This window comes from Hyperoodon ampullatus (genome assembly GCF_949752795.1).
Source record: "Hyperoodon ampullatus genome assembly, chromosome: 1".
NCBI classification, from domain to species: Eukaryota; Metazoa; Chordata; class Mammalia; order Artiodactyla; family Ziphiidae; genus Hyperoodon; species Hyperoodon ampullatus.
Window position 1 is genome coordinate 200,149,910 of NC_136914.1, and position 16,259 is coordinate 200,166,168.

Sequence of the window (16,259 nt, forward strand, 5' to 3'; positions counted from 1 at the left end):
TCTGCTGTTGATTCCTTCTAGTGTAGTTTTCATTTCAGTTATTGTATTGTTCATCTCTGTTTGTTTGTTCTTTAAGTCTTCTAGATGTTTGTTCTTTAATTCTTCTAGATCTTTGTTAAACATTTCTTGCATCTTCTTGATCTTTGCCTCCATTCTTTTTCCGAGGTCCTGGATCATCTTCACTATAATTATTCTGAATTCTTTTTCTGGAAGATTGCCTATCTCCATTTCATTTAGTTCTTTTTCTGGGGTTTTGTCTTGTCCCTTCATCTGGTACATAGCCCTCTGCCTTTTCATCTTCTCTATCTTTCTGTGAATGTGGTTTTCATTCCACAGGCTGCAGGATTGTAGTTCGTCTTGCTTCTGTTGTCTGCTCTCTCCTGTGCTCAGCTTTTAACTCCACCCTTTCTCTCCCACTCCAAAAAGCAAATTCATTAACTAAAAGAAGTCAGAAAGTCAGTAGACTAGATTGAAAATGTGTTTGGAAGAGATAAACCCACTCACTAACAGTAACTAATTCTTTTTTTTTTTTGCGGTACGCGGGCCTCTCACTGTTGTGGCCTCTCCCGTTGCAGAGCACAGGCTCTGGACGCACAGGCTCAGCGGCCATGGCTCACAGGCCTAGCCACTCTGTGGCATGTGGGATCTTCCCTGACCGGGGCACGAACCCATGTCCCCTGCATCGGCAGGCGGACTCTCAACCACTGCGCCACCAAGGAAGCCCTAGAAACTAATTCTTTATATTCATGATGTATATGATACTTGACATATTAAATTCCCAAGAAATTATCATTCCCTCTAAAAATATATTGTACACTAGATGGCTTCAGTGAAACACAAGTGACTCTAAACTATATCAGCAACTAGCGGAAACGAATTTTTGGTGAATCAATAATATGTCAATTCGGTCATTCTCTGAACTGATTTTTGGCAAATAGCTCTAAAGCTCAAGAAAGTCCTGGATTTGGGATGAAGCGAAAAAATCACAATAGCAAAGGAAATAAATACAGACTTCAAAGGGAGCCAGGCAACTGGACCTGGGTGGCTAAACAGGAGTATCCAGAACAAGAGAAATCCAGTAAGACTTGGCAGAAAGCTATGCCACCAATCTGTATTCCCAATTTAGCCATGAATTGCCTGAAGGAATCCCTGCTGGGCTCTAGAACGCTTGTCCAAGATCACAATTTGCTGATGCAATGACTTCCCTGTGAGGAGCAGGAGAGCTGTTTAGAAGCTGCTTGTGGCCAAGGCTATGATGCATTGATCTGGGTGCTCCTAGCAATTCATGTGGTATCTGGCATGTGGCACTAAAGAAACATGGGCTGAACTAGATGAAGAAGAAGACAGTGTTGACAAGGTGAGAGCCACAGAGAAAGCCCCAAGTCTCCCAGAGGCAACGGTCCAAGCAGGAAACTGGGACGCCATCTCATGCCCCACAAGCCCTCCTACCTACAGTGGCTCAGTAATTTCAGAAGCTGAAATATTACCAGGCAGGAGATGACAACTGGACATTTGGTCTGGATTCTAAGATCTGAAGATGGAAAAGCAGAAGGCGGCAGTGACGAGTCTAGAAAACAGGTCTTCTCAAAATGGTTGATGCAACTGGTAATGTAAAATCTTGAGAAGAAAAATCTAAGAGAGGACATGATTACTGTTTATTTTCTGGTTCATTCTTTCATTCATGCCTCACCTCCTTCAAGTTTTGGCTCAAATGTCATTTCTGTTTCTACCATGACCACCCTAGTTAAAACTGTATCCACTCTCACTCCCACCCTCAGCACTCCTAATATGCCTTCCTCTGCTCTGTTTTTGTAGCATTTATCATCTTTCAATACACTATATAATGTTCCTATTTATTATGTTTACTGTCGGTTTCTCCCCACAAAACTGTAAGCCGGGCAGTGGTTTTGGTCACCACTGTGCTCCAGCATCTAGAACAGTGCCTAGTGGTGAGCACACATCTGCTGACTGAACGAATGAGTGAATTAAAACATCTGAGATCTCTGAGGTGCCAGGCTAGGAGCTAAATGCTGAAGATTCATGAGGTAAATAAGTAAGCCATTGGGACTTCCCTGGTGGTACAGTGGATAGGACCCCGTGCTCCCGGTACAGGGCACCCAGGTTCAATCCCTGGTCAGGGAACTAGATCTCACATGCATGCCGCAGCTAAGAGTTCATGTGCCACAACTAAGGAGCCCATGGGCCGCAACTAAGACCCAGCGCAAGCAAATAAATAAATAAATAAAAGAACCATACTTCACACCATACACACACAAAAAAAAAAATTTAAAAAAAGTAAGTAAATAAGCCATCACCCCTGCCCTGGAGGAACCTAGGGTCTTGTGGGAGGGACAGGCTTACAAAATTGTACGTTAAACACAGTAAGTACTGCTTTTCCCAAGCGATGCACAGTCCTGTGATGACTCAGAGCACTCCAACAACTAGCTCTGCCTAAGAGAGCTCAGGATTCAGCATGGAAGTGACCCTTGGTCAGGCCTTGAAGGACTTGGAGGTGGGGACTGGGGAGTCAGAGAAGTGAAGGGGGCATTCCTAGCAGAAGGAACAGCTGAGGCAAAGGTGCCAAGTCATGGCAGGGCTCAGCATGTCTAGAAAACAGCAGGCTCTTAGGATGGCAGGACCCTGAGAGGATGGGAGCAAGAGTAACTGCAAGAACAGGATGACACCTGGCTACAAAACATGCTGCATGCCCAGGTCAGAGTCTGCATTCTACCCTGTAGATAATGGAGGAGCTACTGTGTGTGTGTGAGAGGGGAAGCAGGTGACACAATTAGCTCTTTTTTTTTTTTTGCTGAGGAAGATCATTCTAGCTGCACTGTGCAGAATGTACTAGAATGGGGAAGAGACTAGAGGCAAGAGGCTATTATAAGAATCCAAATGAGATGACGGTGGGCTGATCTAAGATAGTCACCTGGGGATGGTCCAGGGAAAGAAGCAAGTGCTCAGAGCTCAGTATCAACTGGTAGCTAGGGTGTTGTAGATGCCAAGAGGGTATCCTAAACCATTACACACACACACACACACACACACACACACACACAAAGTAAAAAGTAAAAGTCTTCAAATATTTACAGACTGCCATTTAAATTTGTTCTATGATCAAAAACATAACACAGGATGAACTAGACTAAGACGAAGGGCTCTATGCCACAAGCAATAGCCCCAAACCTCAGTATTAAGCGATCAAAATGGGGAACAGAGCATTTTGTTCCTGTGCAGAGAAACAAGCATCTATCTGCCAACATAGTTAATAAGCATCATATAAGAAATGTATAGTCTTAGAGGAAGAAGCTCCCCAACACAGAACCTCTGTTTTCATTTGTCAGCAATGGAATTCCAACTAATTTATCAACGCCTCAGAATATCACCCCCAGTCGCCAAAGTTCCCCATTTTCAAACTTCATCAGGACTCTCTCTCTCCCTCAGTGGAAACCCTAGATTTTCAGAGCAACTTCCCAATGCCACCCATAATCTCTAAAGTCTACCATTTCTACCCGTATTCCTTCAGTTCCTAGAGGCAAGTCAGTTACAGTCTCTTATACCAATCCAGACAAAACCCTCATCAAGTTAATTACTTACCTAACCATTGATCTGAGTTCCAAGACCTTCACCCAGAGCCTCCTGGTCTCCTGATATACATAAGAATGTGCCTGTGTACAGCCTTCATTTTACCCTGCCCGTTCTGCTTATCAGGGCATCTGGGTAAGAGCATGGATATAAATCAGTGACTCCAAGATGTGGTCTCTTTCATGCATGAAGGCTGCTCAGCGGGGCTGACACTGCCTAGCAGAGCAATAAGGGCAGTTGGTTTAAATTGCACAATACCTAATCGGACTATTGCAAAAACCTGAGCTCTTCCCTTTCCTATTCATCCACCCAGGTTTATCTTCTTCAAACACTCTTATATTGGGTAACTTCTCTGTGCAAACCTTCAAGGGGCTTCCCCTGCCCTGGCTGCCAAAATCAGCCTGCCTGATCTATCCAACATGTTCCCAGCCCTAATCAGGTAGGTCTCTTTACAACCTAGACCTGCTCACCTCCAACCTCTGTCCCTGGACTCCAACTGTTCCAGATAAATACCCCTCCTTTTTCTTCCTCTGTACTTTGTGGTTCTCAACCTTGGCTGTACTTTGCAGTCACATGGGGAGCTTTTAAAAAATACCCATGAAGGGAAGGGAATTGTAGGGAAAGGTAATAAAAGGGCAGAGAAAGGTGGTACCCTCCAAGATTCTAATTTAACAGGTCTGGTATGGGATCCAGCCATTAGAATGTTTTTAAAACCTCCCAGGTGATACAGTCACAGTTGAGAATCAGTGTCCTGGTCTCATTCCCCAAGGTTCAGCTCTAGTCCCATTTCCAGCCTTTGCCAGTCTCTCTGAATTCCTACAACACTGATAATCTCTATCACACCACTTTCTGCCACATACAGACTCTCCCCAAATGCATTCCTCTTCCATGTATCTCTAGTTATACACAGACTACATACCAGGAAGCACTTAAATGAAGAGAAGCTGAGATCAAGGCTAGAAGAATCAAATATTAGAACTGGCAGGATCTTCAGAGAGCATCTAGACTAGTGGCTCTTGGACTTTGGGGAGCCATAGGTTCCTTCAGAAAATCTGATAAAAGTTATGAACTTTCTCTCCAGAAATACACATACACACAGAATTCTGCATAAAATTTCAGGGAGTTTAGAGGCCCCTTGAATGATCCCCTATGCAAATGCTCCTTATGGGACCATGAACCATAAACTAGTCTTTCCCTACCATGTAGATGAGACATAGGGGCTGGAGAGGCAAATGACTTGCCTTTGGTCAAAAGTAGTGGCAGAGCTGGGTCCAGACCCTACTCTCTTGATCATTCCATTACATTCCCTTGGCTTGGCATTTCCATTGACTGCTTCAAACCCAGCAGCTGAAATCCGATCGTCTCTTGGGCAAAAGTGAACAACTGAAGAAGCTGTGCTTTATACAAAAGCATGTTATTCGCACTATCAAGTCCCTGAGGTCACACTATTTAAATCCTTATTCACTGACAGTTCAATAGACATAACACCTAATTTTTAACCACTTTTTACCCTCACAGTTTCTAGAAAAAAAATAGATCCTCACCCAAAACTCACCCGCTTCTCCTGCAGAGCTGGGCTGTCATCCCCAAGGGCCAGGCGGGAAGCACGGGTCCGGAACTCCGCCAGGCCCAGGATGGGCAGGTACTCGTGGTTTAGGTTGCTGTCGTTAGCAATCCTCTGCTCCACCTTCCTCACAACTGGCAAAACCCAGGGCTGGCTATCATCCGTGCGATAAGCTGGGACACGGAAAAGAGACATACAATGGAGGAGTCTTAGGCTTCGTCCAAGGAAGAATTCGGAGCTGTGAACAGGGAGAGTTCTACCACCTTCCCATCAAAACAGAACTGTGAGGGAAATTAAAGTTCATTCACTTACTGACTGCCTGCTTTGGGCCAGGCACCGGGCTAGGTGCTGGGAAGGCAGAAGGACAGTTTCCTATCCTTATGGAAATTATAGTTCTTAAATATGTGACCTCCAAAAAGTAGAATGCTGAAATAAAACTGGGACATCAAAGAGCCTGATCAAGGGAGAGAGTGCACGCAAAAGCACTCCGCAAATTAAAAATACCTTACAAATGCTATGTCAATATCACTAGGGCACTGAGGTCTCTACGACCACTGGCCCGGTAATCGCCTTCCTTCTGCATCTCCCCAAGAAAAGGGTTCAGTGCTACTTCACATGAACGCTGCACCTTCAAACATTAACATGGAGAGAGGAAGGTGGAGGGAGGCCCACCTCCTCCTCTTGTCCTGTAAGAACAGAAATGAGACAAATGGCGAGGAAACACCTGTGACTGAAGATTCCAACAACTGGTTACACAATCATCGAACAACAAGTTTAAACACATCTTTGTCCTCTTGCTGTTTTTTGACATCAGCCAGTGTTTACCATTTTGACTGTTCCTACCACTCACTTCCTCTGCTTCACACTTTTATGGATCTAAGTTTACCTGTTTCATAATTTTTAATCTTGATTATAGCAAATTTCTAAGCATTTCTTCTATGCTAAAAGTATTTTTAGTCTACTTTGAGTTATCCTATCACTGATTTTTTTTCCTATACTACCCTATAATCATTTTGAGATTATAGCTTGAGAGGGCAGCTGCTTTGGCTTGCATCCAAGCCAGTGACTTCTCTGAGCAGGATTCCTGACAGGGATTTGCTTCTGCTGGACTGTTTAGGTCTCCAATAAGCCTATACTTTGGCAAGTGACTGTGAAACAAATTTTTTAAGTAATTCTTCTTTATCTTGTTGATTTCTGCTCAACATTAATCCCTGACTTTTTTTTTAAATAACTTTTTTAGGGTGGTTGATATTGTTTACTGAACAACACATGTTGATTGTAGAAAATTTAGAAAAGCCCAGAAAGAAAATAATAAACATTATGATTAACATGTAATTCCAGCACTCAGAGATAAGGAGTATGAAAATTTTGGTGTACAGCCTTTTAAACTTTATTTTACATGAGTATATTCTTTTATAAATTGTATCATTTTTTATATAGAATTTTCAACATGCTTTTTTCCACTTATTAAATATATATTATGAATATCTTTCATCATCATTAACTATTTAAGTCTGTGCACACAGACTGCCTTTGTTCTTTTTAGAGCTGCATAACTGATAAATGTACTATAATTTGTTTTGCAAGTCTCCTGTTGATGGACATTTGAGTTGTTTCTAATCTTTGGCTATTAGAAAATAATACTTCAGTAAACCTTGTACATATGTCATCTTACATGTATGTAAACATAGCTGTAAGAGGCAGGGTTGAAAATGGAAGAGTAGGTTGAGAAGTACGTGTATGTGTAATTTTGTTGTTGTTTTTGAGGGTATACGTTAGTTTACTACTTTCAACTGATTTTCATTTTACAACACATGGTTGTAGGACAAATATGGTTAAAACAACTAATTGGAAGAATACTGGTGGCAATCAATGAAAAGTTTAAATGCAAATATATTACTTTTAAGCATACTTTGTGTATTTGTAGTTTTGACAGATATATCCACACTGGCTTTTTTATAGGGCTGTTATCAGTGTACATCACCGCCATCAATGTACAAGAGTGTCTGCTTCCCCACAGCCACAGCCACTGAGTGAATTTTTGCCAATTTAAGAGTCCAAATGCTATCTCAGGGTAGTTCAAATTTGCATTTCTCTTATCGTGGATGCAACTGGGCATTTTTCATATATTTGAGCCATTTACAACACAATTTTAGTGGCTAGACAATATTCCTTTCTATGTGTAATTTATTAACTATTTGTGTTGCTTTTGACTATTTGCTAATATAAACATTGTAATTAATGTTCTTATACTTTACACATATTCATTAGTGCTTCCTTAGGAAAACTTTTTCTAGATGTAAAATTACTAGATCAAAAGTCAGACAACAAATAAGACTTTATAAGATATTTTGATTTTGCATCTGTCTTCTACTCCATCAACTAACCCTACCTTCCAGGAATGTGTCATCTGCAAGTTTGAAAAGCATATCAAGCTAGTAATAAAAATGTGGACAGAGTTCCAAACTGACACAGCCACTAACCAACAACCAGTCTCTGGGTAGGTGAATCTGACTCACAATACTGTCGTATCACTCACATTAGACCCCCTGGCCCACCAAATTCCCTCCCTCTCAACAAGTTCAAAAAGCCTACTTTATCAGTCGAGATTTGGTCTGGTTTTTCAAAGAGATACCAAAATAATGACTCCCAAGTAATCGTCTTCCCTGAAGTAGATCACCCCATCTATGATCACAATGCTACTATTGTTCAAAATATTCTTGGAATTCTTCTCTTGGAATTGTTTTTAGAGGAGGCATCTCATTATTTTGAATATCCTCAATGATGCCAAATCTTTGTCCTTTGAAAGTAAATTTAATTTTTAAAAATGGTACTTGTATTATGTCCAGCAAAGTAGGTGGGTGAATGGACTGAATAATATTAACGGAGAACAGCTATAAAAAGATGGCCTCCTACATGGGTCTAACATGTTTTTAAGGCCATTCCAAAAGAGGGTTTTCGGAAAACTTTGAGCAATAGCAGTATATATGGACTACACTACACAGAGGGGATACTGTTTAGATGTACAAGAATATGGGTGTTTGTAGAAAAACTAGTTCTATTATGCTTCCCGTCTGTGTTTGGATGGTTAATATATAATTATGCTACATATATTTATGATATGTCATTTGTAAATCATGTATTATAAATAAATAAAATATGAAAGATAAAGCCATAGTACCGCTGTTCTTATCAGTAATGTATACTCTGTGCAACTCTAAAAAATCCTGTGATAGGACTGGAGGCAGGGAGGCATTGTGTCCATATTGTGACAAAAGAGAAAATGGCCAATTCACACCTCTGCTTCCTTCTTCACTGCCCAGTTTCTCCCAGATTCAGTTCTAGATTTATTCCCAATGCCTTGTCTCACTGCCCTACTGAAGCAGAACTGCAGTTACTCTTGGGCGTTTGGAGCAATGAGGTTAAGTGTTACCAACAACCACTATTCCTGCTCTCCCAGAGGGGTTTTATTCCCGTTTTGTTGGACCCATGAGTTTCTCATTCATTCTTTCATTCTCTCACTCATTTGATGGCTACTTATTGAATCCACCATGAACCAGGTACTGGCTAGAAGTAGCTACACAGAGATGGGTAAGATAAAACAAGATACTGTCTTGGCCTCCCTCCAGGAAACATAAGAGCATAGAGTCCTTAGTTCTCCTGTAAGTGATCAGGGAAGATGAAGTATGAAAGATGAATAAGAGTTTAAAAGACAGGAAAAAGGACTTTCCAGACAGAGGGAACACTTGTGCAAGGCCCCAGAGGCTGGGAGAGATGAGGTTTTTGAGGATCTGCATTTTCATGGCTCGGATGTAAAATCCATGGAGAAACAGCAAGGAATGGCTCAGGGAGTCTTGGGTTCTCTTCTAAGGAACTTTGTCTCAATGGGGAAACCACTGAAAGCATTCAAGCAAGAGAGTGACATGGACAGCTGTACATTTTAACAGAATCATTCGAGTGACATGATGGAAAATAAACTGGAAGGAGGACAGAAGCAGACAGTGAAGTCAGGAGGCTGCTGCAATAATCCACGAAGGAAATGATGAAGTCTTGAATCACAGCAACGGCAGCAGCAGCGGGGATAAACAAAAGGGGAGACATTCAAAATAAATTTATGAGGTAAAAGAGGCAGAACCTAGTGACCAAATAAATATACATGGGACTGATGAAAGGGTCACCGACAACCTCCAAAGTCTCTCTCTAGTCTGGATAAAGACTAGTGGGTGTGGGGCAGGGGAGAGGGCAACCAAGATATAGAGCAAAGCAGAAGAAAAAAAGAAAAGATTGAGGGGAGGGTGGAATCCATGCATTGTTTTAAACACGTTGAATTTGAAGTGGTTGTACAACGTGTCCAGCAAACTGTAGCGAATATGGGTCTGGCATCCAGGGAAGAAGTCCAGGATGGAAAGAAGGATTTTATAATTATAGACATGGACGGTGGCTGAAGCCATAGTAATAACAAGGAGTTACTGAATACTTACTACATACAGGGCACTGTGCTAAATACTTCACATATTTTTTTACTTTCATTTAATTCTTATAACAACTCACAAAATAGATATTATGATCTCTATTTTCGGGATCTGCAAACTGAGGCCAGAAAAGTTTGCCCAAGGTCACAAGAACTGTAAGAGCTAGGCTGTCATACTATTAAGTTCATGGATCCCTGTGCTTTTTCTAAAGAGCAAGAGATGTCTAGGGAAAGTCTGAAGCCAGCAGGCCCCAGAGGACTGACTGTGCAAGGGGCCTTTCTACCTACCAGCATGCCCCTCAGCTCCACACACCACACCCTTCTCCCTGAGGACCAGCTCTTTTAGAGGAGTCACACAGATTGCAGGTGAGTCTCGATTTCCAGAAGAACACGGAGAATTAGATGATCAAACCATCACCCTCCTCCTCCTCCTAAGATCTCCACTTCCCCCATCCATCCCTACCCAACAGCCCATGCACATATGCCTCTTTAAGGCCCTTCTCCAACTAGGATCCTGCGGAGAGGACTGGGGGTACTCAGAAACACCTGATACAGCACGTCTCACCCACAACTTTATTTGAAGATGCTAAGAACCCACATTAAAAACAACAACAAATATGAAAGCAAGCACAGTCTACCTGGAACAAAAGAAAGCTAAGTTTACATGATGAATGGAGTGGAGCCTATGTAGAAATGTCTTGCTTCAGGCTGCATCAGGCTGAATGAACTAATATCTCCCCTGCCCCTAAAGTCACTTGTCTGAAACTTTACAAAGCGCTAAAACAGTCAACTCAAAGAGCATCATATTTAACAGTGAAAAATGTGATGCTCTGCTCTGTTTAACTATATGGAAATTATGCAAATAGTCACAGCAAGAAGAAAATCTCTGGGGAAACTATCTGCAAGTAGGAATGAGCTAATGAGATTATAGTTGCAGTTTGTTCTAAATGTCCAACATCATTAGAACTTGAGCTGGTTAACTTCCATTAGGCTTTATCTTAACTTAGAAAAAAAAAGGGGGCATCTTCACCAAAGTCACAGATTAATTATCAATACATTTCCTTCACAAAGGATATACTTCGGGATGTGTATAAATAGAGCTAGGACATACAAAAGCCGTAAAGAGACTTCTTATTCTACTATACTTTAATGAGACCTTTATCTGAGCACCTGCCATCCACAAAAAAGACGGGTCACAGTGATCATCAAAAATAACATTTATACAACACTTTTCATTTATATGTCACATTTCACACACATAATTATTCATTTAATTCTCAGTCATCTGATGAAGCCAGTAACATTATTATTCTATACTACAGTCATGTAACATGCTAGTGAATCTTAGAGTATAATTTTAGAGAGAGGTCATTCCATTCTGGCTCCTCATTTAACGGACTGGGTCCAGGGATGTTAAATAACACTCCCAAGGTCACATCACTGGACCGCAGGCCTGGGCCTGTACCCAGGTCTCCTGGCTGTTCCACTACCACACACTGGCTCCCTCTGGACTACCTGAAGGTGCCCAATAGAGAAGGGGGCAGAGACCGAGGGACCTGAGAAATGTGGCCTGGAATCCCAGCTCCACCACCTACAGCCATGTGATCTCGACCAAAATGCTTCATATCTGGGCTTCAGCTTTCTTACCTCTAAAACAGTAGTAGTAATAAACAACCCTCCAGAGTCATCCTAAGCACTAAATGCAATTAACTGCATAAATCATTTGCTTGTAGTAAAGAGAAAGAATTCCTCGGTTCCAGGAAAACATGACAAAGGCACTTTCACAGTTGAATTGACCACTATCTGGGCTGCAGAATATGCTTCTGAGCCAAACACTTCTGGCCTCGGCTGGCAGGGTGCTTTTTCTACGCATGAGCAATTTATTTCTGAACCAGTGTCAGAAATTATTTCATTTTGCAGTTCTTGAGCTGAAAATTTTTATTCAATATCTTTTATGCAAAGAAATGCCAAAGCAAATCCAAGTTTGGATAAACTTCGGAAAGTAAGTTCACTTCTGTGAGCCTCAGTTTCCTCATCCTGTAAAACAGCAATGAAAACAAAACACCTGACCTAACTCCCAGTGTTGTTGTGAGGATCAGGTAACAATAATGAGTGAGAAATGTGTTTTATAAACTGAACACTTCTATAACAGTATAAGGTGTGAAGATGATACATCAGGTTCTTAAGAATTTACAATGGAAAGTCCAGAATCCTCAGAAGAGGCTTTGATGCAGCTAATAATGTGGCCCAACCTCATCTCTCTACCCTTCCCATTCATGCCCTTATGAGACTTCTCTGCTCTATTTACATGGTTCCATTTGCTCTCCTGTGAATAAAACGTTATCTTCCTGCCTCTGTTACTTGACTTATATTGTTCTTCCTGCCTTTTGCCCGTCCCCTTTTATTTAACCTGACTAAAACAGCCAGGAAATGCACCTAGCTTAAGAAGTGCTTCCTCCAAGAAGGCTTTCTACATCCTTACTGCTATTCAAAGCATGGTCCTCACACTAGCAGGATCAGCATCGCTTAGAAGCCCATTAGAAATGCAGATTTCCAGGCACCTCCCAGACCTACTGAACCAGCTTATGATCAGGCCATCCAAGATGGCTGTTTACTTGCTCTCTGTACATTCCCTGCTCTACCAGTCCCTGCTTCACCTATGCCCTTCTCACATGACTGACCTTTCCTCTTAATCATAGAGCCTAATCAGTAAATGCCTACGTGCTTGCTCCCGCCTCCAGCTAGTGATTGTTCTAACTTTTAGATCAGAACATCTCCACCATGAGACCTTATCAAAGGGGGTAGTGCCCCTCTGCTAGTTTCCCTGGTAACCAATGAGCCAACCTAACATCAACTGCCCCTACAGCTAGTAACCTTCCCCCTGCCCCCGAGTAGTGAAGACTGCCACCATGTCCTGCCCACTGTTGGCCGCACCTAGTGGGGTGTCGCTCCAGGACGTTGCTTCAGACACGTAAGCTCCCCCATCCATTAAACCATTGATGTCTCTGTCACTGACTCCGGGCTCTTTCTTCGGTCTTGAAGCCGGTCAAGTACAGGCCTTGTAGGCCTGCAGGGTGCAGTCCAACAATAAGCTTCTGCATTTTAACAAACTCCCCACTGTGCATTACAGTTTGAGAAGTGCTGTCCTACACAGCTCCAGCCCTCATTTACTTCTCCCTTCTCTGAACTTCTAGAGCACTTGGGGTTGTCTTTCTTATTATTGAATTGCTTCCCAGTTAAACTATTCTTTTCAACTTTTAGACTGTAAGCACGTGGGAGGCAACTATTTATTTAATGATTTTGTATTTAGGAATCATTTTTTTACCTGCTTTCAATTCCACAGAGGTCTCCTTTGTATAAGCCATTGCGGGTACAAAAATGAGTAAGATGTAGTACCTACCCTGAGGAGCTCAAGGCCTAGTAAAGGGAGGGATTCCTTCCTTCCTTCCTCCCTTCCTTCCTTCCTTCTTTCCATTCCTCAACGTTTTCCAAACATTACTCTGTTCCATACACGACACTAGTTGTGGGAATATAAGGATAGGCAAGACAAAGCCTCTGCTTTTGAGTCTGGTGGAAATACATATGATCATAAGCAAGTATCTTTTTAAAAAAAAATATTTTATTGGGGTGTCGTTGATTTACAATGTTGTATTAGTTTCAGATGTATGGCAAAGTGATTCAGTTGTACATATACATACATCCTTTTTCATATTTTTTTCCATGATGGTTTATCACAGGATACTCAATATAGTTCTTTGTGTTATACAGTAGGGCCTTGTTGTTTATCCATTCTATATATAATAGTTGGCATCTGCTAACCCCAACCTCCCATGCCCTGTGTGATGGACCAGTATGTGTACAGATAGATAGATAGATAGATAGATTCTATATTCTCTGTAATATTCCATTAGTTTATTAGCCTCTCCTTGACCAGTACCCCATGCCTTAATTCCTAGAATTTCATAATAAATTGGAAGAGTGGTAACCTATGTCTTACTTTTTCAAGATTACTTTTGTATTCTTGACATTCTGTATTTCCTATACCTGCACTGTCCAGTACGGTGGTGACTAGCCACAAGTAGCTATTTATTTATTTATTTGGTTGGTTGGTTTTCTGGGGTTTTTTTTTTTTGTTGGAGTATGGTTGATTTCCAGTATGTGTTGATTGCTGCTGTACGGCAGGGTGATTCTCTTATACATATATATGCGTTCTTTTTTTATATATTCTTTTCCATTATGGTTTATCATAGGATATTGAATATAGTTCTCTGTGTTATACAGTAGGACCTTGTTGCTTATTCATTCTATATATAATAGTTGGCATCTGCTAACCCCAAATTATCTATCCCTCCTTCACTCCCCTCCGCTTTGGCACCCACAAGTCTATTCTCTACAGAAGCAAGTATCTTTAATAAATGTTCCTTAATGCTGTAAAAATAAATAAATAAATTAAATTTTTAATTAAAAAAGAAATGCCAAACAACTACAGTAACAGCTAATACTTACATAACTCCTACTTATGTGCCAGAGACTGTTCTAAGCACTTTAAATGCATTTAATCCTCACCAAAATCCTGTAAGATAGTTCAAGGGTAATTGAGCCAATGAAACCTAAGGTTTTAAAAACATGTATTTGGATTAATATCAATACTAGTTCTTCACGATATATCCGGACCTAAAGAAATACTTGGAGGTTTTGGATTGGTTTTAAATTAAGAGCTTGAATAGTGCTCATTCCAATTCAATTCAAGGCAATCTTTCAATATTACTTCCACTTTGCTGCCTGCTAAAAACATCACTTTCCCTCTGTGGGTGAAACTATGTATTCTGAATTGACTTTTTTATGCTTTATTATGGAAAATTTCAAACATACACAAAAGTTGTTAGAATAATATAATGGATGCCCACGTACCCATTACCCAGGTTCAACAAACCATCACTTTTTTTTTTTTTTTTTTTTTTTTTTGCGGTATGCGGGCCTCTCACTGTTGTGGCCTCTCCTGTTGCGGAGCACAGGCTCCGGACGCACAGGCTCAGCGGCCATGGCTCACGGGCCCAGCCACTCCGCAGCATGTGGGATCTTCCCGGACCGGGGCAGGAACCGGTGTCCCCTGCATCGGCAGGCGGACTCTCAACCACTGCGCCACCAGGGAAGCCCAAACCATCACTTTTTAATGGCTTTTTCCTCGCCCCTCCTCCATATTTCTTGGTGAAGACTTTAACAGGTGCTATGTACAGACACAGTCTCTGTGGGACACCTGATTCTGCACCTCCTTCTTGCCACTGCTTCTCTGCTACAAAACAGTTCAATTTTCTCTTTCAGAAATTTCTGGTCCTTCTGCTCTAAGTCTGTTCCCTAGCACAGAACATTGTCCTATTCATTCTCTTCTCCCTGGCTCATCTTTCTATGTTGTTGAGTAAGTGTTGGTGTGGCTTCAAACATCCAAATGACAGTGACAGAAATAACAAATTCACCAGAGAAGATTAAAATAAGAGTTAAAGGAATTTCAGAGGCATTTCAGTCCAAATCTTTTTCTTGGCAGTAGGAAAAACTGAGGCCCATGCTCTGAGCTGTCCAAGAAATACAAATGATGATAACGATGTGTGGAAAGTGAGCTTCTACTGTCCACACTCTTTCGTCTCTTTTCCACCATCTCTACCCATTCCCACCACATCTGTGAGAGCCAGAACATTCTTCCCAGATCCCAGAGAGCATTAACCTGTCTCAGAAGCATTTTACATCTCTATTACATCACTTAACACCTGCTGATTTTAATCTCCTTGGGGCCAAAGCCAAGACTCAGTCTTCCCCGCACAAGGCTTGGTAAACAACCTGATTGATACCTGGTAGTTACTCAAACATTTACCGACCCAGACCAGAGCTCCCTAGGGCTAAGAGTTCTCCTTTTTCCATTCCCCAGCAGCCAGGACTCCAAGCCTATAAGACTTCCTATTTTTATCCCTCTCCTTTCAATCCCTGGCCGCCCCATTTCTTATGAGGCGAAAGGATGCAGTATAAAGAACACACAATGCGGAATCGGAAAAACTGAGTTTCTGCCCTGACTGCTACACCTTTTCTATGTGTACACTGATATATCTCCCTTGTCCATGGACTCCATATGCCCATCTGTAAAATGGGCAGGTTGAACTAAGCCTCGTGGATCTTGCCTCCTCTCCGACGGAGCTAAGCTGGGCCTGGGCATCTCCAACGGTCCCCACAGCCAGGGTTAGGCCCGCTCTACTCCCAGGCTGCTCACACTCTTGGGCACTGCATCCTTACCTCCCACTCCCAGGTTGACCTTGCGGGGGTCCGGATCCTCCCGGAAGTCAGCAGTGAGCTTAAAGACAAGGACCGGCTGGGCCTGAGGAACCTCGGCAAAGATTGATGGAGGCGCCATAGCTAGAAAGCTGGAGTCGGCCGAAAGCTTCCACTCTGCGCTTGAAGCCGCTCGGTCCGGTCCAACCACGGCGACTGGAGGAGACTCTCACCTTCACCTAGCCGGCAGGGGCGGGCCCGCGGCCTCCAATGGTCGAGCCGCGTCCGGAACTTGGCAACGCGGTTAACCAATCGCAAGCTTCTGACGCAAAAGGAACGGGATAGTATTAGCCAATCCAAGAAGAGAATCTTATCGGATTCCGG

The 16,259-nt window shown here is 42.2% G+C and overlaps 1 protein-coding gene across 1 annotated transcript in view; it reads right to left on the reverse strand.

The window, feature by feature from the left end:
• Nucleotides 1-16,017, reverse strand: part of GOT1 (glutamic-oxaloacetic transaminase 1) — a gene marked incomplete at its 5' end in the record, with an annotated part of 32,342 nt that extends 16,325 nt beyond the window's left edge. The window contains 2 exons of the mRNA XM_079709515.1: nt 5,141-5,322; nt 15,900-16,017. Coding sequence (XP_079565641.1) covers nt 5,141-5,322; nt 15,900-16,017 — 300 coding nt within the window. The remainder of the gene's footprint in view (nt 1-5,140; nt 5,323-15,899) is intronic.
• Between the last annotated feature and the right edge of the window lie 242 nt (nt 16,018-16,259).